Source organism: Callithrix jacchus, chromosome X (assembly GCF_049354715.1).
Source record: "Callithrix jacchus isolate 240 chromosome X, calJac240_pri, whole genome shotgun sequence".
NCBI classification, from domain to species: domain Eukaryota; kingdom Metazoa; phylum Chordata; class Mammalia; order Primates; family Cebidae; genus Callithrix; species Callithrix jacchus.
In genome coordinates, this window is record NC_133524.1 from 60,941,297 (window position 1) to 60,958,889 (window position 17,593).

The following is a 17,593-nucleotide window of genomic DNA, read 5'->3' on the forward strand; positions in this document are numbered from 1 at the left end:
AAAGAAAACCAGTCTGCAGCTCCCCAGCATAGAGCCATTCCCCAATCTCCAACACTGTATCAAAACAAAGTGCCTGGACAAGATATAATCTTACTTTAAATAATACACTGGAGCTAAGGAAAAAATAAACTCACTAAATTATCTTTGCAAAGAAATACGTTCTCAGTTCCACCCAGGGGGTCCTCACAAAGGGATCAAAGAATAATTAATAAGAATCAATGCCAGCAAACTTCCCAGATCATGTTTATACTGTGGTACAAATCCCCCAAAAACTGCAACTTCTCACCCACACCAAGTCAACGATAGCATGCTTTGAGGCCCGAAACCCCCTCTGACGCCATTAAATAATATCTCTGGGTCCTGTGGCCAGGACAATTTCAAGGGCCCCCTTCACAGCCCCTCTCCTTTCATAATCATTTCCAAAGAGACTGACAACCAGACATGGAACTTGACAGCATAATGCCAGCAGATTTGCACATCAGACATGAACAGCCACCCACATGGGTGGAGGGGGAGCATGTGTGTGGATGTGTATGTGCCCTGACTCACTAATATAATACATGAGGCATAAATGGCATTATTTCAAGCCAGGTAAGCAATGGAATGGGAAGGGCCTGCCTACATTAACAGGGGAGAAAAAAACAAACAAACAAGTATCATCAGACTGGCATCCAAGACATTTTTTCCTGGCTCTGCCAAGAACTTTCTCAGAGGAAACAGAAAAAATAATAGCAATAGCAATAATAACAGCAACTACCACTACCATCGGATACAGATAAGCAGTCATATCTCAAACTGGAATGTTGCTTTCAGCTCATGTTTTCCATGCTCTCATCCCATTCCATCTAGACGTTTTTGGGTTTTGGTGCTCAAATTTAGCACCAAAATTTGACAACTCTTAATTTAGCACATTACAGACTTTCAGTTTGTTATGGGAATGTTTCAATTACAGAGACTTCTTATCTTAAAGTAACAAAGGAGCAAACAATAACATCCCCACTTTCTCATCAGCCTTATCAAGTTATATTTAAAATGTAGTTCAGGAACAACATTGCAAATGAGATTACCCCAAAGGAGCCATATCCAAATACTATTATTCCCAAGGTGGATAAAGAGATGGTTTTGGGGTTTGTTTTTTCTTTTTTCTTTTTTGATGAGACAGACAAAATCCCCAAACTCAAATCCAGGAGTACAATATTTGGTAAAGGGAGCCCAAATAGCTCTTGTCAAAGTCCTCTCTTGCCAATTCAAAAAATCAGAGAATGCTCTTATGTACTATTCCATGATTCCAAAGAAAATGACATTTTAAATGTCTTAAAGCTTTAAGGTTTAAGACATGTTTTAAAGGTGGCTTCTTTCAAAATTGAAAATTGTGAACCCTGGAGAGCAAATTGAAATTCAAAGGACACAGTCATCAACTACCAGCACAACACACCCGTGTCACTTCCCAAATTCTTGCTTCTCATTAGAGACTAAAGAATCATTTTCCCTAAATCCATTCCTTGCATTCTTTTCCCTCTAAATATCCAGTGCAAAGACTGTCTTTCCTATGATGTCAAACATTCATCATGCTCTTCCACAAATCCCTTTCCCCCCCAAACAAACCAAAATGCACTCCTGATGGCAAGAGAGAAATTTTGACTAAAATTCCCTAATGGAGTTTAAAGGTAGTCTTCAAGGAAATGAGTTGAGAAGACACCACAAACAACAAAGCCACTGTTTAAGGACACAGAGCTTGCTCCAATGAACGCCACACATATTTAAAATGCACACACGCATGCACACTTAAATAGAAAGCATTTCTTTATCAACAATTTCACTCAAGCAATAGGCAAATATATGCACAAGCATACTTAAAACACAAGACATGACAAAAGATTTAGGGAGAGATAATATACCAACGTCATACATATCACAGCGAGGCCATGTTGAAGCTCAAAACGTTTTCCCCCCTGAGTAGAAAGATTGTTCTTTCTCTCTCTTTCCCTGTCTCTCTCTGTCTCTGATTTTTTTTTTCTCGGTGGCTCTTGGGATGAAATCAAAGCGAGAGTTCGCGACAGCTCAGGTGGCTGGACTCCATTCAGCGCGTTCCCAGGAAAAACATGAGTATGACATTGACAAGCAGGAGGACTACAATCACGGCAAAAACGACTACAGTTTGCACATCCAGGGTCATGGTGCAATGCAGAACACTGTAGTGTTCCAGGTGGGGGGCCGGCAGATTGGGAGATGTCAGTCTCTGTTCTGTCAGACTGTCCATACAGCCACCATGCTAGAAAGGAAAGCAGGAAGTCGGATGGTTAGGGAAGGGATGGGTTTGGCGCCCGAGTTTAGTCGGGGGGAGGGGAGGGGGATGGGGACAGGGGTACTTGGTTCCCCCCTTCTCAGGTTTGGGCTGCTCTTTCTTCCCTAGCTGAGAAATCTTAGCATGGGCTGAAGTCGGCAAAGTCCAGCATTCTCTCTCGGGCGCCACGGGAAAGGCAAAATCCTAGCTTTCAAAGGGAAAGGCGGGAGGAACCTGTGAGTGGTTCTCCGGCGCCTGCTCAGTCTGTCCGGGAGTGCGTCCGTCCGCCTGCCTGGCTACCGGTCAGTCTCGGTCTCCCCTACTCCCTTTAGTTCGCTCGCTTTCCAAAGCTGGCTCGCTCTTTCCGCTGGGCTCCCGGATGCCAGTCACTCCTTAGATCCCTGCCTTGCTGGTCCTCTCCCTCTCCTCTCCCCATCCCCCGCTCAGCCCGTAGGCTGCCCTTTTATTCACCGAGCGACTGCGGGCGCTTGCGTGAGGCGCAGCCAGACCCACTGACAGACCTGCCGACCAATAACAGGTGCCGCAGTAGCACGTTCGCTCCCCAGGGGCGGGACTTGGGCTGGCGTGCTAGCCGCGGCAGCCAATGAGAGGGCCCAAGGCTCCCAAGGAAGCTTGCTCTATCCAGACGGACGAGAGTCACCAGCCACCAGTTCTGGTTTGGGGGTGGGGAGCTTCTTGGGGGCGGGTTGAGGGGGGATAGGGAGATGGAGAGGAAAAGGACTGGAAAAGGGGGAGGGAAGGAAGGGACCCAATAGGATGCAGGGGGAGGGCATGTCGGGAGGAGACCCTGTGAAGAAGGAGAAAAAGAAGAAAAGAGGAAGAGGAGCAAGGAGAAGAGAGGGAAGATAAATGAAGAAAGAGAATTGTGGGGAAAGGCAGAAAAAAAGGATGGGGAGGAAAAAAAAGGATGGGGAGGAGAAAAAAGGAATGGAGGGGGAAGGATAGGTAGCTGGGGAGAAGGCATGTACCTAGCAACCACTTTGTTTGGAGCCTGGGCCAAGGAGGAAGCAAAGGTGCCTCTGGCGACTGCCTAAGAATTTACACTCACAATTAGCTATAAAAAGCCAACAAATCGGTGTTGTGGACAGAATCACAGGGACACACGACAGAATTTCCAAATCCAATTCTATTTGGCTTTCCCTGATACCACTGCCCTTACCTGGATTTCCTTTTTTTTTTTTTTTTTTTTTTTTTGAGACGGAGTTTCACTCTTGTTACCCAGGCTGGAGTGCAATGGCGCGATCTTGGCTCACTGCAACCTCCACCTCCTGGGTTCAGGCAATTCTCCTGCCTCAGCCTCCCGAGTAGCTGGGATTCCAGGCACGCGCCACCACGCCCAGCTAATTTTTGTATTTTTAGTAGAGATGGGGTTTCACCTTGTTGACCAGGATGGTCTCGATCTCTTGACCTCGTGATCCACCCGCTTCGGCCTCCCTAGATTTCCTTTCTTAATTATGTTTTCTTCAGACTAGGACAGTTAGCTTGCACTTGCCCAGCATTATGGGTGCTATAAAGAGAAGCCAGCATAGGGTTAAACATTCGCCATGGAAAATCCTGTCTACAACTTGCAATCCCCTTGTAATCATTGCCCTGCTCTGTGACCTGGTGTCTGGACTAAGTGGGGAAAAGCCATGGAGTAGAGACCAGAAGGTTTCAAATTTACTCTCAGCCCTACCTCAAGCTTGCTGTACGACTTTTGGGACATTCCCTTTTCCTGTCAGGAGTCTGTCTTCTGTCTCCCTTGTCAATGAGGATTTAGACTTACCTGAGAATTCAGTGAAACCTCAGAACCCTCACCTCAGAAAAAAAACATTTCTGTGTTTCCCTAGGCTTTCAAACCAAGGACTCCCTTATACAAGAAAGCTCTCAGAGTCTTTTTGCTCTTATATTCTAGGACTATATGACTGAACAGATAGGTATATACCTAAGAAAAATGAAAACACATCCACACAAAAACTAATACATGAATGTTCATAACAGCATTATTCACAATAGCCAGAAGACAGAAACAATTCAAATGTCCAACAACTGATGAATGGATAAACAAAATGTGTTATATCCATACAATGAAGTATTATTTAATCATAAAAAGGAATGAAGTACTGATACCTTCTAAACATAGATGAGCTTGGAGGTCTGAAAACATTATGCTAAGTGAAAGAGATGAGCAAAAGGCTTTTGTATGAGTCCATTTATAGAAAATGTTCATATACTTAGGATAAATACTCTTTCGTGAAGCTTTTGTTTCAGTTATATATGAATATAAATGTACTGTAATGTGAAATATATTTCATATAGCAAGTAATAGTCAAAACAGTTTGAAAACCACTCTTCTAGATTATGTTGAGACAGATACTTGTGATCAGGACAGTACCATAATATAAACAACTAAAATCTTTCTCCTTGTCTTTGAAAGTTCAGTCTTACCGTGTCTCTACTTCCTCACTATCTTTTGACCCCTCTACCCACTGCATCCTGGCTTTATCTTTACTATCCTATAGAAAACTGAAACCTCTTGTGAATAGAAAAAAACAACCAACTTGTTACTAAATCTCATGGCCAAGTTTCCATCTTTACCTTTCCTAACTTTTCTCCCATTTGATGCCACTGATGCCTTCCTCAATCCTGAAATGCTCCTTTGCCTTGAGAATGCCATCCACATGACCTGTATATTTATGCTGTCTTCACTCCCTGCATGGGTTCTTCTTCATCCAGTCATTAATGCCATTATTTCTCAGGTTCTTCTGATCAAAGTCCCCTTTTCTTCTCATTTTGCATTTGCACTGAATGGACTCATCTACTTCCAAGGCTTGAACTACCATCTACATTGCACATTGAGGCATCTCCTTTCAACAAAACTACACCACTGGGAAACAAAACAGACATAGGACCTTGCTTGCATATAAGCAGAAAGCTGCTGATGACTCCAAGGTAGCTCTCTTGGACCCCAGGAATGAAGGTCCTACTGCTTTCTGGCTATCTCCTCCTTAATCTCTCGTAAGCATATCCAAGTTAAAAAGTCAAAAATTGAAGTCATCTCCCCCAACTCTTGCCAGTTTCCTTCTTCCCCTGAGTCCTTTGTTTCTTGGGAATGGCAGTCACACTCTGAACTAGCCAGAAACCAAGAAGATATCTACTCATTTTTCCTCTCCCTCACCTCACTGATGGCCAACTAGTCTTTTAGTCCTGTTGATTCTCTTCCTCCTTAATCTCTCTCTTATTTGTTTCTTTCTCTCTCCCTGCTGCCACTACTTTTGATCAGTTCTGATCTATCACAATTCATTACCCGTTCTCTTGTGCTGCTCTCCCTCCCCAATTAAGCCTCTACTTTTCTCCCCAAATTCTCTCTCAAAAGCAGTTTTGCTTTTTATCAATTTTGTGGTAAATACTTTGGATTGGTTTGTAAGGATTCAGTCCTTCTAGCCTGCCTTTCTATATTGCTAAAAAATCTAAAAACCAAAAAACTACAACAACAATAAACTGGCATTTCCAGGCTTCCTTTGCAGCCAGTGTTCTGGATATGACATAGTGATGCCAATCATACACACATGCACAGTATTTAGAAGGAGTTGGTGGGTGAGGCAGAAGTCATGTCTCTGTTGTTTCTGTTGGAAAGCATAATGATGAAGGTGTTAGGGTTTTCTGTGGCTGTGTTACCATAGATTCCAGTGTCTAGCCACTGGCTTTGTGCATTTTGAGAGCCAGAGTATGGGATTTTTTTTTTTGTCACTGAGGATCTGATAGACATAGTGATACTCTAGCCAACAGATGGTTAGGGCTGTGGCAGCTTCCTCATTCCTAAATTGCAGACAAGGTGGCATGCTCCTAGAGCCCCCAATGCCTCATCTTCCTGCTTGTCAGAGAGAGACAGAGAGAGAGAGTAGCTACCCTGACATTGTTCTTAGATTCTTTCTTGGAGGCATAGCCTAAAGCTTGCCCCTCCAGCCTTCCTACCAATTTTGTAAGCATTTTATTTTCTATATTAAAACCTCTTCTGCTGAAAAGAACTACAGTGGTTTATTTTTGCAGCTGAAACCTGACTTATATAACGCCTCTGCTCAAATGCCTTCAATAGCTCCCCAGCGCACTTAAGGCAAATTCTGTAGTGTGGCATAAAATTTCCTGCCAATCTAATGTCCTTTGGCCTCCGTATCCTCAGCACTTACCAGTGCCCTTTCAGTCTCTATTCTCTAGCTACATAGAAGCTACAGTAATTCTCATAACACACCAGGTTATCTCGCCTCAGAGCCTATATAAACTGCTGCTTTATTTCCCTAGCTCCCCACCTCAAAGCTCAGCTGAGGTGCCACCAGCTCCAGAAGCCTTTCTCTGACGTCCTCTCCCTCAAAAATATTCTGAATGATAGTCCTCTCCCATAGAATCCTATGTTTAGCCCTCTTGAAACATTTATTAAACTGTATTGTATTTTTTTTCTTGTTTGTATCCTTTACTGGACTGTGAAGCTAGGAGGGCAGAGACCATGACTGTCTTGCTCACTGCTTTCTCCCTTGTGCCCAGCACAGTGCCTGACACTTAGCAGGTGCTTAATAACAAACACCTGTTGGATGCATGAATGTCTCCTTCATCCACTGGTCTGCACTCAAAGACTCATCTTCCAACCACAGAAGGTAAGACCTGATGAAACCACAGTGAAAAATCTAAGCTCTTATATTCCAGGTTCACAGAGAAGGGAAGCAACTTGTCCAAGATTACACAGCTAATTTCCGGCAGAGTGGGAACCAAAGCCCTTGTATCTCAAGTACTTTTGAGAGATTTCAGACCCTGGAACATGGCATTTGATGCCAGCCCTGCCCATGTGTGGGTAGCTTTCTGAGTTATGTGACCATTCAACTTTTCTCACAAATATTTTTAATAGAAGAGTCCTTTACATTTGGAGTGACAATACCCCCTCCCCAGATCTATCCCTTCTTGCTGACAAGTATCTAGGAATTAGATAATCTCTTCCGCTAGCACAACCCCAGTTCCATCCTGCCATCCCTTAAACATCCCCATTAGTTGGTTATCCAGTCTCAGCTCCAACACCTACAATGATGGGGCAGTTCCTCCCTCCCAAGACAGCTCTTTCGTCTTTGGGACAATCTCAGATGGTAGAACGTTCTTCCACCTCTTTGAGCCACATATTGTCACTACTTCTACCACAGCCTGGGCTGTCCATGAGAGGATCTGGAATAATAATGTCCTCAAATTCACACTAGTTCTCAGGTCCAAAAGGCAGTTCAACAGATTGTGATCATGATAATTAACACTTATAAACTGCATACTCTGTGCCACGCAGTGTTCTAAGTCTGGTACATACATAAAGTCTTTTAATCTTCACAACAACTTTATGAGGTAGGTACTATTATTGTCTTTATTTTATAGATGAGGAAACTGAGGCAGAATGAAGTTAAATAACTTGCCTAAGGTCACATGAGTAGTAAAATATGAAACCTGGATGTAAACTCAAATTATCTAGCTCTAGAGTTTGCTTAAACACTGTTCTTTATAAATGCCAATAGGTGACACATGTCCCATCTTTCAATAACATCTGATACAATGTCTCCTAGGTCATAAGAATAAACTGTTTCGATGTCCTGACCTGGGCCCCAGTGGCCTGCCTCCCAAACCCAAGATCCCTAGGTCTCAAACCTTTTCCTTCTGTCAGAAAAAAAAAATTCCTAGTTGTCCTTTGCTTCTCATGTTTTGAATAGCTCCCAAAGACCCACTTCTGCTAGGAAGCACTCCTAGCAGGGAAAGTTCCATTTTTTTGTCCTGATCCCCACTGCTGCTCACTTATTTCTCATCCAACCCCCACCCTAGCTTCCTCATAGTCCCTCCTGCTTGCCTCAGACAGTCTACAGATATTGAATCCTATCTGTTTATTGTCTTAGCTACTGATATTACTTGATGCTCTTGCACGTTCATGGGTATCAGCTCTATTTAAGACAAGCTGCTCCCTAAAGACAAAAATTCCGGTTTAGTTCAATTATTCAGCACGTAAATCACTACTCTTCCAAAATCAGTTCAATTCAATAAGCCCTTATTCTGACAGCTAAGGAATACAGAGTGGATCTCAGGGATTTTACAGTTTAGTGGGAGAGATAATCAATGATGCACATGATTTCAATATCATACATTAAGTATCCCAAGCACAATCAGGTAATGAATAAAGTTGTTGATGATTATAGAACAAATAAATAATTTTGTGTTTCTTGCAACCTCCCTGTGTAGGTATCCTCTCCACAGTATATCAAAGGTGGCGGGGGAGGAGGAGGAAGAGGAAACACCTAGTTTGGGCACACATGGTGCTAGGTCTCTTAACATATTATTTTACTTAATTATCCCTAAAAATTTGAGAAGAAGAAATTGTTATCATTATTTTAGAAAAGTAATTATACCTCAGAGTATTTACATCATTTGCCCATAGCCGTACAAGTTTGATGAAGTAGTAGCAGTAGCAGAATTTGAATTGATATCTCTTTCCAAAGCCACCCTTTTCTTCAACTATCCCTGGTAAGTTTTGTCGAGTTTCTGGAGTCTTTTCATTAATAGGGAACTCATTCTGAAGTATCCAAGGCCATTATTCATTTTAGCTGAAATTTACTCTTGTGGCTCTGCCCAATTGTTACAGTGCTACCCTCTGGGCCATGAAAAAAAAAAAGCCAAGTCCTTCTAAGCAATAGAAGGCAGAAGACATCTACTGTGGGCTCAAACCCTAATTTCTCCTAAACAACCCCTCTGACACACTCATTTTCCATAAAGATAAATATGACCATTTCTTTAAGCTCTTCCTTTTGTGACATGGTTTGCAGTCCCCTCCCCAGGCTTGTTGCTCTTCAGTGTATCTAATCTCTCAGCACACAAATCCAGGTGGGAATGAAAATGAGAAGTAGACAGGGACTGTCATCTCCCTTATTTTGAACACTGTTCTTCCTGTTAATGCACCCTTAGGAAAAGTTACCTGTCCTCACATTCACATAAAATGGCTTATGCCCAAGGGTGCTGATGTGTCCCCACAATGCCTTGAAATGTTTGTACAAATTGAAAAGAGTAGTGGATGAGAAGTTAAAACTTTCAGATGTAAGTCCAGCCTCTGCTTCTTGGTAACTGTGTGACCTCAAACAAGTCATTAACTTCCCCAAAGCTCAAAAGGCTGACTTATTTTTAGTTGTAGATTTTAAAAAGGTATTGGTAGTTTTAAATTTTCAACAGCCTTGCCAAAGGTATAGAAAACATACCCTTGGTCTCAGGTGGTAACCTGTACAAATGACCATGGGTGATTACCTTAAGTTGAATAATTGGGTTGCACAAAATTGTGTGGTGGAAGGTAGAATTTTAGGGAGAAAATCAAACATAGGATTAAAAATTTGACTCTTCCTGAAGACTTTTTTAGTTTTTTTAAATTTGTTTAGCTCTTTCACCTCCTCAAAAAATATTTCCCACACAACCCTCTCTAAGAATACACCACATCACTCTCTAACCCCTTATGCTGCTTTTCTCTCATGGCTCCTATCACTACCTAAAATATTATGTGTTTTTGTTGTTTGGTTTATTGTCTCCCTTTATAAAATGGAAGCTCCATGAAAGCAAATTGTTTTGTTCCTATCTGTATCTTCAGCACCTAAAATAGTACTTAGCACTCAATAAATATATTTTAATGACTGAATAAGTAAATTGATGAATGAATGAGTGAATGAAGAGCAAGGCATAGCCCTGATGACTCACATTGCAGAATGTAAAGGAAGTCTTGTCATGGAAAGTATTCTCTCCTGCAGCCTGTGAATAACAATCTTCACCTTTCTTCCACCCTCAAAGGCCTTCATTAGTAAGAACTCCAAAAGGGACTAAAAAGTCCAGATTACAGGTTGAGAATTTCAGGATCTCTTTGGTTTTCTGTTTCCTGTTGACATAGTTGCCACCCTAAACCACCACCTGGAAGCCCTTCCCTCAAGAAAAACTGCCTATACCACCCTCCTGGGGCTAATGTCTGAATAAATACCTGAGAAAATACCGAGGAAACAGCAGTTTCCTTCTGTTCCTTCACATGAATCTATTTTGGGCCTATTTCGCATTTATTTTAGGCGTCTTTAAGTTCTATTTCAAGCAAGCTAGTAGGCCAGACCATCTGGCTCTACTCAGGGTAGAGAAAGAACTGGTTGGAAAAGAGCAGCAAAGGTCTGAAAGCCCCTTTAGAGGAAGTACAATGGTTTCTTGTCAAGCTCAACATCTTTCTGGAACAGCCAATGCCAATTATGCATCAGTTCAAGACTGTGGTGGGGAGTGAGCATTTCTCTCAGTATCAGAACCCAGTGCTTAGTTGTAGAGCCTAATCTCCTAGATAGTTCCACTCCTGAGCCTCATAACCCATTCACTCAGCTACCCCTCTGAACTCGATGTCCAGGAGTATTTATTTACAAGTTTTATTTGAACTGTAAGCTAGTGGATATTTGAGACAATAATCACTCATCATCAAATTAAGCATGGAGCTTTGCTTGTAAGAGATACTCAACAAGGATCACATAGATAAGCAGGTAGATGGGTAGGTAGGTAGTCAGGATATAGCAATAAGTTGAAATTGCAAAACAAGAAAAGGGATGAGTATAGCTGGGGAGTTTGTAAGAGAATAGAATTTTCATCCTCTCTGCAATGTACAATGGTGAAAGAAGAAAGAGCAGAAGTCATTTGAGTCATCTCACCATACGGCCTGAGTGTCCCTCTCTTCCATGCCCTACATGCATTTTCCTCACTAAAAAACTGTGCCGCTCTAGCTTCCATCTTGTGTCCCCACATGTGTGCGCTTAACCTCAGCTGGTACACCCAAGACCCCTGATCACCAACCCTAGTCCCCATCATGGCCCCGTATCCACTCTGCCAAGATGAAAGAAACAATCATGAACCAGGAAGACCCGCCAAACTTCAGGAAAGGAACTGCTCACAGAAAGGAGGTGGTTCCTAAAACAGCCACAGCAGATGATTTAAAACTTCAGATCTCCATAAAGAAGTTAGAGGTAAACAATATCTCTGGTATTGAAGAGGTAAGTATGTTTACAAACCAACGAACAGTGATCCACTTTCACAACCCTGAAGTTCAGGCATGTCTAGTGGTGAACACTTTCACTATTACAGGCCATGCTGTGACAAAGCAGCTGACAGAAATGCTACCCAGCATCTTAAACCAGCTTGGTGCAGACAGTTTGACTAGTTTAAGGAGACTGGCTGAAGCTTTGCCTAAACAACATGTGGATGGAAAAGCACTACCTGCTACTGGAGAGGATGATGATGATGAAGTTCCAGATTTTGTGGAAAATTTTGATGTGGCTTCCGAGAATGAGGCAAACTAAATTAAGTCAACTTACAAAGAAAATAACACTTGAAAAAGTTACGGGGAGCTGCTATTTTATATTATGACTGCTTTAAAAAAATTTTTTTGTTTATGGATCTGATAAAATCTAGTTCTCTAATATTTTTAAGCCCAAGCCCCATGGACACTGCATCCCTTTTCATTTTTTGCTTATAAACAATTCATTCCTTCTTTGCAGCTAATTAAGATGAAGAAGCCTGGGAATAAAGTTTGAGACAAAGGTTAATAAACTTCTTTGCCTAGTTAAAAAAAAAAAAAGAAGAATTATGCCTACCTCATAAGATTATTGAGAAGATTGTATTAGATACACATGCAAAAACATTTAGAACAGTGCCTGGCACAAAATAAATGTTTGCTTGGTAAAGGTAAGCTATCTTTCTTAAGACATACTGCATTTATAACTCTATTCCTGGTATCTCTCACCTCTAGAATGAAGGAGGCTGGGCACTGTTCACTCCAGCCAAGTGAGAAGAGTAATGACCAAATAACTACTATGGAGTTACACACTTGGTTTTCATTCTGGCTCTTTGGAGATAGCTGCATGGAGAAGATATTCCACCTCTTCCAGCCTTAGTTTCCCTACCTTTAAAGTAGGGTAAGTGTTGTGAGGATTACATGAATTTGTACATGTCAAGGCACTTTTTCTTTTCTTTTCAATAGCTTTTGGAGTATAAGTAGTTTTTCCTTACATGGATAAATTATATAGTGGTGAAGTCAGATTTTAGTGTACAGCCACCCATGTAGTATATATTGTACTCAATATGTAGTTTTCTATTTCTTATCCTCCTCCAACCCTTCCCCTTTGGAGTCTCCAATATCTATTCTACCATGTTGTATGCCTTTGTGTACCCATAGCTTAGTTCCTACTTATAAGTGAGAACATACAGTATTTGATTTTCTATTCCTGAGTTACTTTACTTATAATAACAGCCTTTAGCTCCATTCAATTTACTTCATAAAACACTATTTAGTCCTTTTTTATGGCTAAGTAGTATTCCACGGTGTTTATACACCACATTTTTTTCATACACTCATTGATTGTTGGGCACTTAGATTAATCCCATATCTTTGCAATTGTGAATTTTGCTGTGATAAACATACATGTCTGGGCAACTTTTTGATATAATGACTTCTTTCCATCTGGGCAGATACCCACTAGTGAGATAGCTGGATCAAATGGGAAATCTACTTTTGGTTGAGAAATCTCTATATACTGTTTTCCATAGAGGTTGTACTAATGTATATAATATGGGTTGGCTCTGTGTTCCCAGCCAAATTTTACCTTAAATTGTAATAATTCCTATGTGTTAAGGGAGGGGCCAGGTGGAGATAATTAAATCATGGGGGCTGTTTCCCCCATACAGTTCTTGTAATAGTGAGTTCTCATGAGATCTGATGGTTTTTATAAACATTTGGCATTTCCCCTGCTGCTATATTTTTTCTTTGCCTGCCACCATCCATGTTAAATGTAACTTGCTCCCCCTTGTCTTCCACCATAATTGTGAGACCTCTCTAGCCATGTGAAACTATAAATCCAAATAAATTTCTTTCTTTTGTAAATTGCCCAGTCTCAGGTATGTCTTTATCAGCAGTGTGAAAACAAACTTAATACAGTAAATTGGTACCACAAGTGGGATGCTACTAAAAAAAATATATCCAAAAATGTGAAACAACTTTGGAACTGGCAGAGGGTGAAACAGTTTGGAGGGCTCAGAAGAAGACAGGAAAATGTAAGACAGTTTAAAATTTCCTCAAAACTTGTTACATGGCTTTGCCCAAAATGCTAATAGCAATATGAACAATAAAGTCCAAGCTGTGGTGGTCTCAGATAAAAATAAAGAACTTGTAGGAAACTGATGCCAAGGTAACTCTTGTTATGTTTTAGTAAAGAGACTGGTGAAATTTTGCCCCTGCCCTAGAAATTTGTGAAACTTTGAACTTAAAAAAATTTAGGGTATCAGGTGAAAAAGTTTCTAAGCAGCAAAGCATTCAAGATATGTCCTGGGTGCTGCTAAAGGCATTTAGTTTTATAAGGAAAGCAAAGCCTAAAAGTCTGAAAACTTTGCAGCCTAACCACGCAGTGAAAAATAAATCCCATCTTCTAAGGAAAAACTGAAGCAGGCTATGGAAATTTGCGTAAGTAACAAGAAGCTAAATGTTAATCCCCAAAACTGTGGGGAAAATGTCTTCAGGGCATATCAAAGGTCTTCATGGCAAGCCCTCCCATCACAGGTATGGAGGTTTAGGAGGAACAAATGGTTTCTTGGGCAAGGCCCACGATCCCTCTGCCTTATTCACTCTAGGGACTTGGTGCCCTGTGTCCCAGCCACTCTAGCCATAACTAAAAGAAGCCAAGGTACAGCTTGGGATGTTGCTTTAGAGGGTGCAAGGCCTGAAGATGGGGTGGGGGGATGCCATTAAAAAAAACCTCCCCTAGGTCAGTGTGAAAGGAAAATGTGGGGTTGAACACCCACACAGAGTCCCTACTGGGACACCACCTAATAGAGCTGTGAGAAGAGGACCACTGTCCTCCAAACACCAAAATGGTAAATCCACTAACAACTTGTATTTTGTGCCTAAAAAAGCTGTAAACACTCAATGCTAGCCCACAAAGGCAGCCATGAGGGAGGCTGTACCCTGCAAAGCCACAGGGGTAGAGCTGTCCAAAACCATGAAACCCCACCTCTTACATCAGCATAACCTGAATGTAAAATATAAAATCAAAGGAAATCATTTTAAAGCTTTAAAATTTAACTGCTCCACTGGATTTCAAACTTGCATGGGGCCTGTAGCCCCTCTGTTCTGGTCAATTTCTCTCATTTAGAATGGCTGTGTTTACCCAATACCTGTACCCCCACTGTATCTAAAAAGTAAGTAGCTTGCTCTTTTTTTTTTTGAGACGGAACCTTGCTCAGTTGCCAGGCTGGATCACAGTGGCACAGTCTCGGCTCACTGAAACCTCTGCCTCCCAGGTTCAAGCGATTCTTCTGCCTCAGCCTCTCAAGTAGCTGGGACTACAGGTGCGTGCCAAATGCCGAGCTAATTTTTGTATTTTTAGTAGAGACGGGGTTTCACTATGTTGGCCAGGATGGTCTCGATCTCTTGACCTCGTGATCTGCCCGCCTTGGCCTCCCAAAGTGCTGGGATTACAGGCGTGAGCCACTGCATCTGGCCCTAGCTTGCTTTTAATTTTACAAGCTCATAGGCAGAAGGGACTTGCTTTGCCTCAAATAAAACTTTAAACTGTAAACTTTTGGGTTAATGCTAAAATAAGTTAAGACTTTGGGGGACTGTTGGCAAGGCAAAATTGGTTTCAAATGTAAAAACATAAAATTTGGGAGGGGACAGGGGTGGAATAATATGGTTTGGCTCTGTGCCCCCACCCTAAATCTCACCTTAAATTGTAATAATCCCTACTTGTCAAGGGTGGGGCCAGGTGGAGATAATTAAATCATGGGGGCAGTTTCCTCTATACTGTTCTCATAATAGTGATTGAGTTCTCACAAGTTCTCATGGATTTATAAGCATCTGGCATTTCCCCTGCTGGTACATTCTCTCTTTGCCTGCTGCCATCCACGTGCAATGTAACTTGCTCCTCGTTGCCTTCCACCATAATTGTGAGGCTTCCCCAGCCATGTGAAACTGTAAATCCAATTAAACCTTTCTTTTGCAAATTCCCCAGTCTCAGGTATGTCTTTATCAGCAGTGTGAAAACAAACTAATACAGTACATTTCCACCAGAAGTGTGTAAGTGTTCCCTTTTTACCACATCAACGCCAACATCTTTTGTTTGTAGACATTTTAATAATGGCTATTCTGGCTGAGTAAGGTTGTATCTCATTGTGGTTTTAGTTTGCATTTCCCTGATAATTAGTAATGTTGAGCATTTTTCCATGTTTGTTGGCTATTTGTATATCTCGTGAAGGTACTTTGAAAATATGAAATATCAAATGAATGTGAAGGATTATTAATACATTGAAATAGCAAAGGCTATCATTAATTGAGCTCTTGCTATATAAAAGACACTGTAACAAGTGCTTCAAATGAATATTATTTTATCCTCAAAACAATAGCACCAATGACTGGATATTATCATTATTCCAGTTTCATAGAAAAGGCATGATGGTTAATTTAATGTGTCAACTTAGCCGAGCCACAGTGCCAAGTCAATTATTCGAGATATTTATGTCAAGGTATTTTTATAGATGAGATTTACATGTTAATTGGTGGACTCTGAGTAAGGCAGAATACCCTGCATAATGTAGGTGGGCCTCATACCATCAGTTGAACAACTTTTTTTTTGGAGACAAAGTCTCAGTCTGTCACCCAGGCTGCAGTGCAGTGGCATGCTCTCGACTCACTGCAACCTCTGCCTCAAGCGATTCAAGTGATTCTCATGCCTCAGCCTCCTGAGTAGCTGGAATTACAAGTGTGAGCCACCAAGGCCGGCTAATTTCTGTATTTTTAGTAAATAGAGTGTTTCACCATGTAGGCCAGGCTGTGTCTTTAAGTCCTGACCTCAAGTGATCCACCTGCATCAGTCTCCCAAAGTTCTGGGATTACAGTCGTTAGTCACCATGCCCAGCCTGAAGATCTTAACAGAATTAAAGACTGACATTCCCTGAGCAAGAAGAAATTCTGCCAGCAGACTGCCTTTGGACTCTGACTGCAATTCTTCTCTGGGTCTCCGGCCTGCCAACCTACCCTGGCAGATTTTAGACTTGTACCACCAAAACTGTGTGAGCCACTTCCTTAAAATAAATCTCTCTTTCTCTATATATGTACGTATCCTATTGGTTCTATTTCTCTGGAGAACCCTCACTAATAAATAAGGAAATTGAAGCTTAAACAGGTTAAGTCACTTGCCCAAAATTACACAGCTGGTCAGTAGCAGAGCCAGAAACCTAGGGATCATCTTTCTTGTTTCCTTTCTGTCCTCTATCTCTCTGAATTAATTCACCAGAAAGTCCCATTGATTTTATTTCCAAAATGGACATCAGTCTTCCCTCTTCTATCCAACTCCAATAGCTGCATGCATTTTTGCAGCAGCCACTCAATCCGGCTTATCATTTCCATTTTCACTGTCTCCTCTCTATTCTCTATAGAGCCTGCAAAAGTCATTTTCTTGGATCACAAAGCAGAACCTATCATTCCACTTCTTCAAACACTTCAAACACCCAGTACCACCATGCACACTGTGAACATGTTAACTCACTTAATCCTCACAATAACAGAATGAATAGTGTCATTATTATCCTCACTTTTCAGAGGGCATTCCTGAGGTACAGAAATAATAGGTAACATGCTCAAGGTCATATAGCTAAGAAGAGACACAGTCAGAATTTGAACCCAGGAACTATGGTTTCAGAGTCTGTGCATTGACCACTGAACCACACTGACTTTGAGTATAGCCAATCCATACTTTCCTTGGGCTTACAAGGTTCTTTGTGAGCTGGCTCTGCCTTACTCTCTACCTTCCTATCAAGCCACTTGTCTCCCTCTCTCCCTGTGGCAGTCACACTAGCTTTCTTTCTGTCTTTCGAGTGCATGAAGTTGTTTCAACCTGAAGGCCTTTGCATATGCTATTCCTGCTGCCTCCCCTCAACTTCCCATAAGCCTCACAGTCTCTTCCTTTTTTAAAAAATTGTAATCCAAATGTGTCAGGATCTTTCTCCAAGTCTCTACACAACTGACTCAGCTGAAATGTCACTTCCCTCATGTGCTAGGCTGACCCTTTGACAGTATATCTCCTCATGACAATAGGATCTTTTGGAGATAGCAAATGCATTTCTCTGCTGCCTAGTTTGCATTGTCTAGCAGCTTAATCACTTGCAGAACTAGTCACGTTCTAACACACACACACACACACACACACACACACACACACAAAACAAAATCAGCATTGTATGAAAACTTTACCAAGCAAT

The 17,593-nt window shown here is 41.6% G+C and overlaps 2 protein-coding genes across 45 annotated transcripts in view; both read right to left on the bottom strand.

The window, feature by feature from the left end:
* Positions 1-2,801, bottom strand: part of LOC144581008 (uncharacterized) — a 119,870-nt gene extending 117,069 nt beyond the window's left edge. For 3 of the 5 annotated variants that reach the window (XM_078362664.1, XM_078362668.1, XM_078362667.1), the window contains exon 1: positions 1,910-2,260. In XM_078362664.1, the coding sequence (XP_078218790.1) occupies positions 2,081-2,260 (180 nt within the window). In that variant the 3' untranslated portion in view covers positions 1,910-2,080. Of the gene's footprint in view, positions 1-1,898; positions 2,273-2,518; positions 2,723-2,755 lie in introns of those variants that run through there. The other 2 variants (XM_078362666.1, XM_078362665.1) reach the window with 2 other exon arrangements.
* Positions 1-17,593, bottom strand: part of ARHGEF9 (Cdc42 guanine nucleotide exchange factor 9) — a 438,487-nt gene that overhangs the window by 135,034 nt on the left and 285,860 nt on the right. For 5 of the 40 annotated variants that reach the window (XM_078362662.1, XM_035289201.3, XM_078362654.1 and 2 more), the window contains exon 1: positions 1,910-2,722. The exons of 14 other annotated variants lie outside the window; for them this stretch is intronic. Coding sequence is in view for 11 of the 26 variants with exons in the window: in XM_078362653.1 (XP_078218779.1) it covers positions 1,899-1,907 (9 nt within the window). In the remaining 15 variants the exon portion in view is untranslated. Of the gene's footprint in view, positions 1-1,898; positions 2,723-2,755; positions 2,802-17,593 lie in introns of those variants that run through there. 21 more of the 40 variants (XM_078362661.1, XM_078362655.1, XM_078362646.1 and 18 more) reach the window with 9 other exon arrangements.